The following is a 15118-nucleotide window of genomic DNA, read 5'->3' on the forward strand; positions in this document are numbered from 1 at the left end:
AAATACTACTACTACTACTACTACTACTACTACTACTACTACTAATAATAATAATAATAATAATAATAATAATAATAATAATAATAATAACAATAAATAAGGAAAAAGCATATATAGATGTGATTGACATGTGACAATGCAAATCGAATTTAATCTCTATCATTATATATATTTAATCTTAAAGTCTTAATCTGAAAGTTTAATTTCAGCTGGTGTAGAAACGCGCGTTTTGTCCGGACGTGGCAACCCGACTAGCTCCCACATGCGAACATGGCGGACGACAAGGTTTGTAAATGTTTTTAAACGCATTTAATTCTTTTAATAAATAAAATATTTATTCCTGTGTTTGGTGTATTCTCATGTTATTCTATTTTGTTATACGTAGGCCACATTATAAAACTGAAAATGACGTATTTTATTAAGTTAAACTACACAGTAACGTGTTTGTGTGGATTTCTGGGTATAAAGTTGATGTTTTGTGTAAAGAGAAGGTCATTTTGTCCTGTTGGTCCATTTAGATCTTTTCATAGTGTCTCAGTACAAATGTTTAAATGTTTATGTTGTTTAAAGCATTTTTGTATTTTGACTATTTTAACCTTTTTGGCCTGTAATGACTCCTTGTTCCTCATATTGTTCCACTTTGGTTTGTGTACATGTTTCAGTCCTGTTGTGTTGATGAAACATTTATTATGTCTTTGAATAAATAAATCTTTTAAATGTAATAAATATGTATATTCTAAGTACAACTATGTAGAACTAATACATGAATTTTGAATGTGATTTTTGTGGATAAATGAATAAAAAATGATCAATTAAACTATGAATTCGAAGATCAAAATATGAAAAATATAAATATAATTAAAGTATTAAAATGTAAATGATCATTCAAAAGAAAATTCAATACATTTTAGTGACATTAGATGTTTCAAAAACTTATCCTAGACCATTTAAATCAAACTCAGAGCGGATCGTCCTCTTACTCGATTTAGAATGTGATTTTTATGGATAAATGAATCAAAAGTTATCAATTTAATTATGAATTCGAAGATCAATATATTATAAATATTAAATATTATAAATGATCATTCAAAAGAAAAACGAATAATATTTAATGACGTTTCAAAAACCTGTCCTAGACCAACTAAATCAAACTCGGAGCGGATCGTTCTACATCGTGTGTATTTTGTTTTGAAACATTTTTATCAATTAGATTAACCTCTGTGAGTCAAATAGATAAGATGTTGAATTTCTAAAGGTACACATGCAATATAGTGAATAGATGAAAGGGTTCAAATAGGTCAATAACTACATAATATTCTTTATAAATGTATATAATATCATATAAAGATAGTTATAAATATCTTCCTGTCACTTCTCTGTATTGAAGCTGTAGTGTTTTTTGTTAGAAGTGACAGCAGGTCTGATGTCTGGAGCAAAAAGATTCCTGGAGGTCTTTTCCCAGCTTATCAGTGTCATATTGTGTGTTTTAGGACCCTTTCAGGCAGCTGAAGGATCTGACGCTGCTTAAAGGCCAGCTGGATGACATTCGGCGGCGAGTGGAGAGCGAGGTGCAGGACGGCGTTCCTCAGGTAAACCGACCACTAGTGTGACTTCGGACCTGAAGTCATTCTCTGCCTGTTGTATAATCTTTTCCTGAGTACACAATTTGTACAAAAGTTTGCCTTGTGCTTCAGCTCTGCACTCTTAAAGCCTGGCCCATAACCAGGAGAAAATATTAGTGAGGTCCGCAATAGAGGAACGTGACTCGCTTCATATTGGGAGTCGTGGACTAATGGTTAGAGAGTTTGACTCCTAACCCTAAGGTTGGGGGTTCGAGTCTCGGGCTGACCACAACTGACGTGCCGTTGCGCAAGGCACCGAACCCCCAACTGCTCCTTGGGCACGGCAGCATAAATGGCTGCCCACTGCTCCTGGTGTGTGTTCATGGTGTGTGTGTGTGTGTTCACTGCTCTGTGTGCCCACTTTAGATGGGTTAAATGCAGAGTACGAATTCTGAGTATGGGTCACCGTACTTAGCCGTATGTCACGTCACCTGCACTTTAATTCACCACAATGAAGAAAAGAATGTGGGCTACACCACATAACATCAGAAAGTGCATAGAAGCTTTTAGCATACAGTTGGGACTAAACAATTAATACATTTCTTTTTTTTTTTATATGCTTGTTTTTCTGTTACATATTTAATTAATTAACCTGTTTAAGCCTGGGGTGTCAAACTTCTTTTAAAGTAACAGACCAAAAATCTGTTTAGTAGACCAGCAACACATCGGCGATACCTCTAAATCATGTCCATTTAACATCTAATGCATGTTATGTGAGCAGTCGCTTGCTAATGAAAAATTATATATCTTAGGAATTATATTTTAGGCTACATTCGACTTACCTTACGTGTCTCAAAACGATGTCCTTTCCGACGTCTTTCTATTTAAACTAAACGAAATTCCGTAAAAAAAATTTACTAATTACTTATGCACATTTATCTCCTCAAAATGGCAAGCTATATAGTCAGTGTAACAGATTTCTACAAGCAAATATATCTATGCTAATTTATCTGAATCACTCACTAGTATAAACCGTATCATTTAACTCATGAGTATCAATTTATTTAAAGGTACAAAGTGCCGTTGAGTTTAGTTCTGATGCTGTGTGCAGCCACGTTTATTTGATGTCACTTGGTGAATTTGGAGGAACTGAAAGTTGAAGAGACCTTCTAGAGTTTCTGAGGATGAATTCCAAGTTAAGAGGCATTTACTTTGCTTTATCCTGGTCAAGGGTTTAGAAATGACGAGTTATGCAATATGACTCCAAACTCTATTTCTCTATTTTGCTCCTGATAACAAGTATAAAATATTTCAAATCAATAATAAGTCACAAAACAATTTTAAAGACACTGAAACTGTCGTTGGTCATTAGAAGTATTTATCAAGCCGGTCCTTGCCTGAGTGTTGTGTTTTTATGTTGTTGTTGTTGTTTTTTTGTTTTTGTCTGAAATCCATATTAAAATCTGGGTAAATTCATTATAGTGCTGAATTAGGATCAGTACAAACCGATGCATGTACACAGATTGGAATAAAAAAACGCTGAACCTAATGTAACCTACTGTTGTTCTTCAGGGTGGGAGTGTTCTGGGCTCTCCTTTCCTCAAAGGCTTCCTGGCTGGATACGTCGTAGCGAAGCTGCGTTCGTCAGCCATCATGGGCGTGCTCGTGGGGACATGCACTGGCATCTATGCTGCACAGAACTATGACATGCCCAACGTCGCGCAGACCATCAAGGGCTATTTCAGCTCGTTTCGGAAAAGCAAATAGAAGATTATGCAACCTCGAAAGCCTTTCCAGGAAGTTCTGTATCCCAAATATCCAGTCATCGTGTTTTAGAGCGACTGGCAATTCTAAAGCACCTTTAAAAAGATGTTACTTGGTTGGCAGTATGAAAGACACGTACACTTAAAGCTCAGGGCTTTGTTTTCCTAAATCGATGTAACACGACGATCAAACCGGTATCACTTTCCGTACTTTCACTGACATTTAAGACAGTGAACTAAATGTTATGAAGCTTCAATGGAACCTGACAAGTAAAGAGGGTTCTCTCTCTCTCCCACCCCAACACCCCCCCCACATTTCAGTCAGCTTCTGTTGAAATTTGTACTGCAAACTGGTTGAATTATTCACAGCATCTACTGTGTCTCCAGGGTCTGATTACAGCATAGACGGTGCTGATTTGAGCCTCTGAGCGTACCAGCGGACGGGGGGGATGTCCAGGCGTGGGAGTGCTGTGCACAAAAGTCTTCACTGGTGCTGGAAGCACATTTGCACATTATTATTATTATGGAAGAACATTAAACACAGTTACATATACCAAAAATGTTACAAGGGTTCAAACCAGTGGACGTTGCCATTCATCATGCATCTCGTATTCCTAGGTTAAAAGTAAGAACTCCTTTTTAATGCTTTGCCAAGTTTTAAATGTATTCTTCTGTATGACGCCTTGTTTTAAAAATCTCGCCAAGCGTCTCTTTTCTGTTACATCGTTTTCGTCGACTTTATCCGTGCCTATAAGTTCGTTTAGAGGTAAGATATTTTCAGGATGCATCTTGTTTACTTCATGGCTGTTTTCTTTAATAAAACCGTTAATGACTTTCTGATACGTCTCACTTCTTAAAATCTCTCTTGAAAATTACAATATTCTAATCTGAAGCTGTGGGATCAATTTAAACTAAATGCCGGAAGCACAGAACATGTGGGAAGTCTGAGGAGTTCTCATTGATGATCAGCTAAAAACGAGGCAATTCTGTCTACAGAATTCTTCCAAAATGTCAATCAGCATCTGACTGGCTTCAGGCTTTTTGCACTACATTTGGAGTGGAAATTTGTCTGACCTGGCAACCCTGTGCACAAGAAATCAAAATCGTATAAATTTGTTACAAATTAGTTTTTTCTTTATCGTCAGACGAAGCCAAGCGCTTGAATGGAATTGCAGTTCCTCCTGAAAGTTCCTGTCGAACTTCTTGTTCTTGTTCCAATTCCTCTTCGCTAAACGCTGAGCTGGTACACTTCTGGTTTGTGGTTATAGCTCTAGAGTGTACCAGTTTAAATACTGAACTGTGACGTCTTACTCCAGCAGTTAACGTGCTGCACGGCGTGTTGAAACAGATCCACTGAGACGAAGCTTTAGTTTACACCTCGGCTTCAGAGACGCCGATATCATATATAAGCTTCTGAAACCATTAATCATCAGATACACACTAACTTCAAGTCAACTCCACACGTATAAGATTAAATATTCTTAAAATAATGACTAATAATAATGATAAATAATGACATTCCTTTTGCACAGCTATATCTGTCATATCACTTCATACTGATTATAAAAAAAACGCACTATATTTATCCTTATTCAGTTATATGTACATATTACTACACCTTCTGTATAACCTCATACCCTTATTTATTACACTGCCACCTGTAAATAAGCCATCTATGCACTTCTGGTTAGATGCTAACTGCATTTCATTGGCTCTGTACATTTACCTTGCATGACAAAGTTGAATCTAATCTAATCTGATCTAATATTCCTTTAATCCGTGATTCGGCTCGGCTTTTTATTTTGGCTTATGTCTGCAAATCTGGCATACATTATTAAATATATATTAAAATAAATACATTTAAAAAAAGGATTCATTTATATGCCAGTCATTGTGGTATCTCTATATTCTTTTTTTATGCAGTGTCAAAAATATATGTGAATGAAATCCAATTGCTATAATATCGTTTTAAAATTATATTATCGTGAGTTTTCGTTCCAGTTATTTTCATTTCTTTTTATCATCACTGACTCAAAAGCATCCTGTTCGTTTCGAACGTTAAATCTCACACATTAAATACTGCCTGCTGTTAGAGATAAAAAAACACCACCACACACATCAAATTCATGTCTCATCGATGCCGGTTTTGTGCACAGTAAAAAAAAAAACACCACACATGTTTTATTAGTACAAATTTATTTTCACCTCTTCCAAATTTTTACATAGATCTCATTCATTTCTGGCATTACTCATCGTTTTAGATAAAAGATAAAAAGGAGCAGATAATTTAGCATATTCTGTTTAAAGGATATAATCTGTAGATAATAACAGTGAGAATAGTTTACCGAAACATGCCCGACTAACCAAGACAGTGCGTTATGCTTATCGTTATATGATGACGCTTATGAAGCTTTAACTAACCCAAGAATGCTCTTAATGCTTAAATGTCTGCTAATAATAAAGTTTCACACCACTTCTAATTTCTGAAAGGCAGAAAAAATTAAATGGAAGAAGGATCTTCGTGTAGGTTCGGATTCATCCCTCGGTTCTTACGGGTAGGATCTGGGAAAATGAGAGTCATTTAAACAGAGAAAAATATTAGCAGTAAATGGTGAAAGTTTTAAGAATAAAAATACTGTAATTTCTAGAACAGAGGTTCTTAACCTTTTCTGCGAGTGTGACCCGTTTACTGTGACCCCGCCTACCATCTTACTTACTACGCTTTGAGTTTAGATTGATGGATAAATATTAATATAATATAAAACAACTTCAGAGTCACTCATTGGAAGGGCTGGGCTCAGATAGAGGATGCCAGACGGTTCACAATGGAAACGAGCTTCATACGTGAGTTTCGCTTTGTAAATAAAAATAGCTCTGACCCACTACTTCTTATGCTGCTTCTTTTTCTGCAGAATACGAACCTCTGTTCTAGAAGATCTGTGACGGTACAACTTCCACACACAGCTTTGATTAAAAGCAATCGTAGTTGCTTGATGACATCCTTTGCATTACCTAAAACGTAGCAGTGCACTGAGCACGGCCATGCACCATAGAGTTATCCACCGGGACTCCGTTCTTGTCCACACACCAGCACATCTCCTGCCAGCACTGCTCAGGTGCGTAGGCACCGAGCTCATCGCACTTGGGCATGAACGATGGCAGAAAGCCCTGAGTCAAACCTTCAGCTTCTTTCTGGCACTTAGTCAGAGATGCTGAGGAAAAAAAACAACTCTCATTTTAACCTTGAACCTTAAAACTAAATTACGTGATTATTTAATTTAGTTTTTCGTGGCAGGAATTAAGAGTTAAATTCTTCTGTTTTTTAATTTTTTTGCTTTTAATAAATCCAAATAGTTCATATGGAAAGACATGGAATACATAAATGATGTTCGATCAGAAGAAAGTCACTAAGCTATATAATTATAATATATCATTATATAAACTACGGCTTGGTTGTTTTCTCATATCCAAACAATTCGTGTCACGTGACCGACCGTCGAAGAGACGCCCGTGTCGTTTGATTCATCAGGATTTTTGCCGTGTCATTTATCAACGAGAAAATCATGAAATCCCACAGGGTTAAAGATATGAATGAGCAGAAGAATGAAAGGAAACGTAGGAACTGTCTATCTTACCTTTAGGAGGACTTGTGGTCTCCACCTGGAAAATACGTCAGAGTATCAAATCAAAGCTTCTACTGTGTAATGCATGTTAGACTGGAGATAAAACTGGGAGCTGTCTGACTGGGATACAGCCTGTTTTCTCAGTAGAGAGAATTTTAGGTCAATCCTGCCACGTAGTGGCTAAATTTCCTCATTACACATTTCAGGTGAAGTATCTTTTACCTTCTTGTCGGAGAAGTCAGCAGCCATCAACCGCACGGCGCTCATGGGTACGGCCATCTTCATTGGGGTTTGATTAACTGAATACAGAAGAGGAAGTGAAACGATAAATACTTTTGAATTAACACGGATAAATACGAACATCTTGAATGTTTGTATTATATTAATCTTTGTATAATATTAAACTTTTTGTATTATGTTTCTTGTGTTCTGTAAAGCTGCTTTGAGACAATGTCCATTGTTAAAAGTGCTATACAAATAAATATGAAATTTTTATTTTAATTCAAATGCGTTTTAAAATTCCTGCTCGTCTTTAACTTTATTTAGCACGTCGAACATACAAAATACCAAAAAGTATTAAAGGGGAAATAAGTAATATTGGATCCGTTCCCTGAATAAACCAAAAAAGAGAAGTTAATTGGGGAATGTTGCGTATCGATCCTTTAACACCACTATAGTTATAACTGAGCAATAGAAAAACCTCAGCTCGGTATATGATGTGTCTCGGACACAGCCAACTCACCCCTGGCCCTGACAGTCATTTCCTGCAGACGATCCGAGCGTCTCTCCAGCATGCCGAGCTTCTCGCTGTGCTTGTACACAGAATAGGCAGTGAAGGCCTGACCTGCAATGAGCAAGGTGGCCAACACGGTCACTCCAGCCACCACCAGTGCCTTCTTATTGGAACCCCTGTGACGGGAAAAAGGAAGAATTAGGATCACAGAATTGCGAATGTGAACACAACTTAACCAAAATGATTCTGAATATACCATTTTTTCCCTTTCCTTACAGCCTGCTCTAGCTGTTATTTAACTATTATCTAACTGCGTAGACATGTCATAGCTGAATAAAATGTCATAACTGAATAAAATGTCATCACATATCTCGGACGTCCCCTCGATGCACCTTAGTGTTTTCTTCTACACTCAGAAAACTTCTCATTTGTGTTAGAGGCTTGAAGAGTTGATCAGTATCGTGTTATGTTTATGTGGCTGTGACAGGAAGTTGAACCGATGTGCAAAAATAATTCACCTGAAATTGCTTTTACATACATATTAGTTTACATTTATACTAGTAAGGCAATAAATAATGATAAATAGATAACTGGTTTTTATTTTGTTAATATTCATTTCCTTAACTATCTTTGTTTAGGTCTTCAAACTTCAAAGTAACCTAGAAATAGGTGGAGAAAAGTCATTAGACTATGATTAAAGAAATATTAAATATATTTCTACAATCATGTCTTTTGAATTTATGAATTTTGAACAATAATTTATTAACAAACTTTTGCACTTATTTTTAGTTTATTATATATTTATTATAATTCTTTTATTCGAGCATTCTAAGATTGCTCTGCTCAAAATAATTGAAATAAAACCGACTTTTTGGAATTGTTTTGGTTAATTAGATAATACAATTAACATAAAGATTTATAAATACAAATAAATGACTATATAAATTAAGTTCCTCACCCTCTGGAAGATCTCCCAGTGATGGCAGGCTGCTCATTTTGAGCAGAAACGAGCTGTTCTTGAGACATTTTGGATAAAAATCGAATTTGGAGGAAATCTCGACAGCCGGACAAAGAGAAATTGTAGAACTGAAGCCGATCTGATCAACACAGAAGAGGAAAAGTCCCAAATTAGAATAAATTAATATTCATGAAGAAGTTGATTTTTTCTGATTGGCTGTGCGGCTACTACGTCATCTGTCGCTAGGAACAGTCCGGATTCAATCAGCACCGCTTTCATGGCGCTAATTAAAGTGTTTCTACACTTTCGCGTGTTTACTGAAAAAAAAAAGGGTTTTATTTGAGTAAAATGAAATAATTTATCATGAAAAGGTTGCTGTAAACGTGACTTTAAGTGTTACACGAATATATATAGCAAAATGTTTAACTTTTTTTTATCATTTCATCTCTCTCTCTTTTTCCTCTGTCTTTTTTCTCGTTCTCTGTCTGTCTCTCTGTGTGTCTTTCTCTCTGTCTCTTTCTCTGTCTTTTTTCTGTCTATCTGTCTTTTTCTCTCTCTGTCTTTTTTCTCTTCCTGTCTTTTTCTCTCTCTTTCTTTTTCTATCAGTCTTTTTTCTCTCTCTTTTCTCTATCTGTCTTTTTTCTCTTTCTCTGTCTTTTTCTCTTTCTGCCTTTTTTCTTTCTCTTTTCTCTATCTCTGTCTTTTTTCTCTTTCTGTCTATGTCTTTTTTTCTCTCTCTTTTTTCTCTCTCTCTCTGTGTGTCTATTTCTCTCTCTCTCTCTCTCTCTCTCTCTCTTTTTGAGGATTCACCACAGTCTTGTCTGAATTGAATCTTTTTTTTTTTTTTTTTTTTTAAATAGTAATCAAAAGTTCTTTTTAAAACATCATGTTCCTAACCCTGGGCCTGTAAAACCTCTGGTCCCTTTCTTCTGCTGATGTTGGTTCATTAATTAAATCAGCATGCAGTACAGGAATACTCCAGGAACAGGGTTGGAAGCCTGACCACTTGCAGAAAAAAGTGTAATAAAGAGCTTCAAACTTGTTCCAGCATGACAAAGCAAGCTACATGAAGACAGTGTGTTTGGAAGAACTCAAGGGTCCTAAACTGAGCCCCGACTCGTCCCCACTGAACACCTTTGGGATAAACTGGAACATTGACTGCACCCCAAACCTTCTCATCTGACATCAATGTCGGATCTCACTAATGTTCTTCTAACTAAATGATCTCATCTGTACAGCCCAATAAAAAAAAAAGCACACTAAAGCTCATGGACTGAAAGGCCATCAATGCAATGAATAGTGAAACAGATTTCTTTGTTTCACTTTAGAGCGTTGTCTATTTACCCTGTAGCCATTTAGAGCTCATACACATTTTTCATTAGATCTTGCATTTAACCAGGAAATGATTTCTGAAAGGACATTCTGGCATTCCCCATCTGCCAAAGCTTTTCAAGTTCTGCCTGAGACCAACGTTCAGTCAAACCAGTTTGGCAAAGGCTCCAATCTTACAAACATCACCGAAGCGTTGCTAGAAATTGCTCTTAACATTATGCTAATGTGTGTTTTGGTTTACATCTACATTTTTCCACCACTGGTCAGAAAAATGAAGTGGCCACAGGGCTAAAGGAAGTAAAAGTTGCAAATCAAAAGTAACTTCAGCTCAGTTCCCGTTTTACATTTTTCCTGTAATGCCCGTCTCAGGCCAAGAAGCATTTTACTTACATTAACACTGCATATGATCAGTTAAACGGAAACATCTGTGCTGATGTTTCTACATAACATAAATGTTTGTGATCCACTATACAACTGAAAACCAAATACAAGAAACAAAATTCTTATTTGAGTAACATGCAGTCCATATAAATGTCACTTTATTTGTATAATGGGAAAGATGATCTGTTCAGATTTGTACTTGAACATGAAAGACACACGAGTCAAAAAGACTATTTGACTTTTTATTTTGAAAAAAATCCATAACGGTTTACAGACGACGCCCACGGCGACCTCCCTTTCTGCGGGTGCTGTCTGATGGAATTGGGGTGACGTCCTCTGCAAGAAAGAAAAATAAGAGTCAATATCAAGATTTGCTCCTGCACTTTTTCACACAGCTAAACATGACCCAAAAAAAAACCCACCGCACACCTTATTCCGTCCCACATTCAATGCAATGTTATATTCAGACCACAGCCCGATCTGTTAGTTGCAACCTTTGCTGTTGAACATATCGTGTGTGAAAACTCCATGGCTACTTCCAAATAACTTAGGATTGTAAAGAACTTTCAGATCAAGCTTGCTGCAGAACAAAATGTCAGTGGAGTAATGCTGGACCTGATCCAGCTCCTTGTACCGAGTTGGAGTTGAGCCAGAATACCAAGACTGCATAACTGCATTGTGTTTAATAAATCAGGTCCAGCTCCACCCCTGAGATTTTGGTTCTGTAGAAATGGCTGAAAACTTTTGTTTTCATGTATAATGTAGAAAATAATGACCACCAGTTTTGTACACTTTGTGAGATGTCAATGTTTTTTTTGTTCTGAACCAAGTGTTACTACAGTGCAGACTATTAATTTAAATTAAGTATTGACTAAAATAACTACTAGCTAATGGTGGTTTGTACATTCAGGCCTAAAAACAATGAGGACACAAACTATTTGTGCTTAGGAATCAAATGGTGAGGAAAATTTAGATGCTTTTCTGAAAATACACTGGACATCAGAAGAGAAAAAACGATTTAGGAATTTACACGTTAATCACTGGATTGTCATTCACATTACCGCAGCATTAATGGTGTCTCAACATAAAAAAAAATGGACATAATGATGGAAATATTTAACATAGAGACCCATTTTTTTACAGCACAGATGAGAAGGTATGGGATTAATTTGGATCGGTCCTGTATAATCTTTGTGCATCACTGGTTGCATGTGTGTGTACGCGAGAAAGAGACCGGCTTTGACTTACCGATGCGGCCGATCTTCATGCCGGAACGAGCCAGAGCCCTGAGAGCAGACTGAGCACCTGGTCCTGGGGTCTTGGTTCTAAATTAACAATGTTTAGAAAAACAGCAATGAATAGTTAAACGTAAGGCCACACTGTAAAAACTAAAAGATCTCTAAACATCTTATTTGTGACCTTCAAACAAATATCTCTTGCACAAGTATTCACCCACACAAACGTCTATATAAATTGCAAGGTTTACAATAAAGAAATTGTGCCATTCAATGTGTGGAAAATCCCTACATTATTTTGGGAATGGACAGTTACAATAAAGTTATTGCTCTATTTGGCCCCCTAGTGGGAAAACAGTTCCTTCACAGTAGCTGACAAACACCACATGCCTGGTGGAAATTTAAACCAAACCACTATTAGTTTATTTCGCAAAATTGCATGACACTGATCAAGCTGCTCACAGCTCACACTTTGATTATCTAATTCCTATATCATAGTGGTTGAGTTTTTATATCTTAGAGCTTGTGGTGTATTGTGTTTTAATCTATAAATGGTCACAAAAACCATTATGAACATGTGTACATTAAAAAAAAAAATCCCTCTCCTTGACGTAAATAACTGAACGAGGTTCCTCACCTGTTTCCGCCGGTGGCCCTCAGCTTGATGTGCAGGGCGGTGATTCCCAGCTCCTTGCACCTCTGAGCCACATCCTGAGCAGCCAACATGGCAGCGTAGGGAGAGGACTCGTCTCTGTCGGCCTTCACCTTCATTCCACCAGTCACACGGCAGATTGTTTCTCTGTGGAGAGGAGAGGGTTCCATTTGCTGAACTCTTACACAATATCACTGAAAAACTGCAGCATATCAAACAAACTGAGCAACACATCTACAAGCACCTTAGTTTATCTACTTAGTTTGGTTCTGTAAAATATTTTCCTGTCTCCTAAGATTCCTCATTGGTCCACATGCACAGCTTTTGGGTTCTGATTTATTTTATTGCCTTGTTAGAAAAAGCAAAATGATTAAAACCCAGTAAAATGCACGTTACACTCCAAATTTTACACTTGCATTAATAGATCCAAAATTGTTTATTTTATGTAGCTCTCTGTTGCTTTATGTAGCACCAGGGTCCTGGAGAACCGTTTCTCATTTCACTGTGTACTGTATCAGCTATATATGGTTGAAACGGCAATAAACTTACTACATTTACATCATTTACGGCATTTAGCAGACACCCTTATCCAGAGTGACTTACAACTGAGCAAATGAGGGTTAAGGGCCTTGCTCAGGGGCCCAGCAGTGGCAGCTTGGTGGATCTGGGGTTCAAACCCATGACCTTCCGATCAGTAGCCCAACACAACCACTGAGCTACCACATCCCTAGACTTATTTTCAGTCTAAAGAGCTGTGCTTCGTGACGTACCTGATGATACCAAAATTCATACCAACATTTAAATTGAGCTATATACTCCACCTCAGGTAAATATGACCAGAATATTTTCACCCTCCAGCACCAGTTATTTCTCTCAAACATAAAACTAAAAATTCACTTGGTAGACAGAACACACCAGAAACCTGAATTTAACATCAGTGAACCTCTGAGTGTTAAAACTTTACAGTATAGAAAGGGCATAGAAGAATGGGCATAGAATCCTTTATTTGCGCCACATATACATTACAACACAGTGGAACTCTTTTCTTTACATACCCCAACTGAGGAGGTTGGGGTCAGTGTGCAGAGGCAGCTATGATACAGTGCCCCTGGAGCAGGGAGGGTTGAGGGCCTTGCTCAAGAGACCAGAAGTGGCAGCTTGGCTGTGCTGTGCCATGAACCCCGATCCACCAATCAACAACCCAATGCCTTAACCAGTTGAGCCACCACTGTCCCATGAATGTATGAAAAAGTGTTAAAACTCTGCACAGTAAAGCCTTCAGACAGAAACCTGCCTACAGGTAAACGCTTTACGCATTTAAACCAGGATATTCACTGCTGCGTGCCGATATTTGATCACGTGTAAGAAATTTCAGGAAAACTGCAGCACCAGAAATGTAAGTCCTTAATATTACTTACTTGCCGGAGAGATCAGTGACATGCACGAAGGTGTCGTTGAAGGATGCAAAGATGTGACAGACTCCAAACACATTTTCTCCTTCAGCAACCTGAGGTCCCAAGCTGATCACCTGCTCTTCCTTCTTTTCTTTACCCTTACGTGGTGCCATTGCTGGGGGGGGAAAAAACAACACAGTTTAATCAGACCAATCAAGGCTTTAACCAGGTTCATTCTAATACCTACCAGGTGTTAATTCAATCAAATTCAAATCTATATATTTGAACTTTACAGAACATAAACATAGAACAAAAGGTTATTATAAGAATATAAAGATTAATATAATACAAAAATTCAAGATTAAATAGATATTTAAACGCGTTTGTATTTATCCCCAATGAACAAGTATGAGGTGACTTATAAACTGTTAAACACACCAGTGTGAGATTATAAACTGTTATAAACACCAGCGGGAGTGATAATGTATCGATATCTATCGGGTCTGATAAATGTATCGATGAGAAGCCGATCATCTATAACTCGTGTTATAACGTGTGAAGGACATTTTATGCACCACGGCACAAACACGTTAAAGACACTAATCTCGTTTCTAATCCTCAACACCGGAGAACTTTAACAGACAATTTATAACCAAATAAATTGTTTCTTTTACTAACGCCTTAAATCATAAATGTTCCCTAGACACAAACACGCTAGTTAGTTAGCCAGTTAGCGTTCACAAGAGACATTTTGTGCATCTTTATTTAACTTCACAGCAAAACTACGACTTAAACACAACTAACACGGGAGTTTTTAACTAAATAAAATACAAACACTTTTAGTATCATTCACTAGTCATGCGCGAGCGCCGGGAGACTCACTGACTGGTGTGAAGCTATGCTAAGCTAACCTATGCTAAGCTAACTCGCTAATCAGTCTAAAACTACACGCATAATCCGCTCTCATCTTTAACAATATACCAGAACGGCGGTTTATTTTAGTCTGAGGAACAAAATCACAGAACAATTTTACACGCATTCGTTAAAACTAACGCGGATTCATGAGGATTTCGATTCTGACATTTTTACCTCAGTATGTCTTCGCTCGAAGCCGAAACAGGAAAGGAAGGAGGAAGCACTTCCGGGTTGAAAGATTAAGCTGGAAAGACGGAAGCGATCGAAAGACACCATCACTGTATAGAATAAAAGTCTAACCGCGAAACAAACCCCCCCCCCCAATAAATAAAATAAAATAAAATAAAATAAAAAATGGGGGAGTTGTTGTGTTTGGTAAGGTTCGCTGAACACAGTTTACTCAATTTCCATTTATTAATTTGTGTGTGTGTGTGTGTGTGTGTGTGTGTGTGTGTGTGTGTGTGTGTGTGTGTGTGTGTGTGAGAGAGAGAGAAAGAGAGAGAGAGAGAGAGATTATGACTAGTGGTGTTTATTGTAAGTGTTTGTTGCCTTTTTGTAATGTTGCTCCCA

At 37.3% G+C, this 15118-nt stretch overlaps 3 protein-coding genes across 3 annotated transcripts; 1 reads left to right on the forward strand and 2 right to left on the reverse strand.

The window, feature by feature from the left end:
* The first annotated feature begins 166 nt into the window (after positions 1–166).
* On the forward strand, positions 167–4162 carry LOC113646876 (SLC35A4 upstream open reading frame protein). Its single transcript, XM_027153351.2, has 3 exons — positions 167–285; positions 1491–1589; positions 3135–4162. Exons 1-3 carry the CDS (start codon positions 271–273, stop codon positions 3327–3329), a joined length of 309 nt encoding a protein of 102 aa, XP_027009152.1. The 5' UTR covers positions 167–270; the 3' UTR covers positions 3330–4162.
* Positions 4163–5504: 1342 nt separating this feature from the next.
* Positions 5505–8798, reverse strand: cd74b (CD74 molecule, major histocompatibility complex, class II invariant chain b). Its single transcript, XM_027153447.2, has 6 exons — positions 8640–8798; positions 7691–7857; positions 7171–7247; positions 6961–6985; positions 6338–6537; positions 5505–5887 (listed from the first exon to the last, which is right to left on the reverse strand). Exons 1-5 carry the CDS (start codon positions 8705–8707, stop codon positions 6338–6340), a joined length of 537 nt encoding a protein of 178 aa, XP_027009248.1. The 5' UTR covers positions 8708–8798; the 3' UTR covers positions 5505–5887.
* Positions 8799–10580: 1782 nt separating this feature from the next.
* On the reverse strand, positions 10581–14879 carry rps14 (ribosomal protein S14). Its single transcript, XM_027153448.2, has 5 exons — positions 14723–14879; positions 13658–13808; positions 12225–12386; positions 11601–11677; positions 10581–10688 (listed from the first exon to the last, which is right to left on the reverse strand). The coding sequence occupies exons 2-5, from the start codon at positions 13804–13806 to the stop codon at positions 10621–10623; spliced, it is 456 nt and encodes a 151-aa protein (XP_027009249.1). The 5' UTR covers positions 13807–13808; positions 14723–14879; the 3' UTR covers positions 10581–10620.
* Between the last annotated feature and the right edge of the window lie 239 nt (positions 14880–15118).

The sequence above is a fragment of the Tachysurus fulvidraco genome, chromosome 21 (genome assembly GCF_022655615.1).
Source record: "Tachysurus fulvidraco isolate hzauxx_2018 chromosome 21, HZAU_PFXX_2.0, whole genome shotgun sequence".
Taxonomy (NCBI): Eukaryota; Metazoa; Chordata; class Actinopteri; order Siluriformes; family Bagridae; genus Tachysurus; species Tachysurus fulvidraco.

Bases quoted from the DNA above. Each gene is read 5' to 3' on its own strand.
- LOC113646876 (XM_027153351.2), top strand. The intron at 1,590-3,134 runs GTAAACCGACCA...GTTGTTCTTCAG, and splicing joins TGCAGGACGGCGTTCCTCAG to GGTGGGAGTGTTCTGGGCTC.
- cd74b (XM_027153447.2), bottom strand. From the start codon at position 8,707: ATGTCTCAAGAACAGCTCGTTTCTGCTCAAAATGAGCAGCCTGCCATC. The intron at 7,858-8,639 runs GTGAGGAACTTA...TTCCCGTCACAG, and splicing joins ACTGGGAGATCTTCCAGAGG to GGGTTCCAATAAGAAGGCAC. The intron at 7,248-7,690 runs GTGAGTTGGCTG...TTCTGTATTCAG, and splicing joins AATGACTGTCAGGGCCAGGG to TTAATCAAACCCCAATGAAG.
- rps14 (XM_027153448.2), bottom strand. From the start codon at position 13,806: ATGGCACCACGTAAGGGTAAAGAAAAGAAGGAAGAGCAGGTGATCAGC. The intron at 11,678-12,224 runs GTGAGGAACCTC...TTGTTAATTTAG, and splicing joins AGGGCCACCGGCGGAAACAG to AACCAAGACCCCAGGACCAG. The intron at 10,689-11,600 runs GTAAGTCAAAGC...TCTTTCTTGCAG, and splicing joins CATGAAGATCGGCCGCATCG to AGGACGTCACCCCAATTCCA.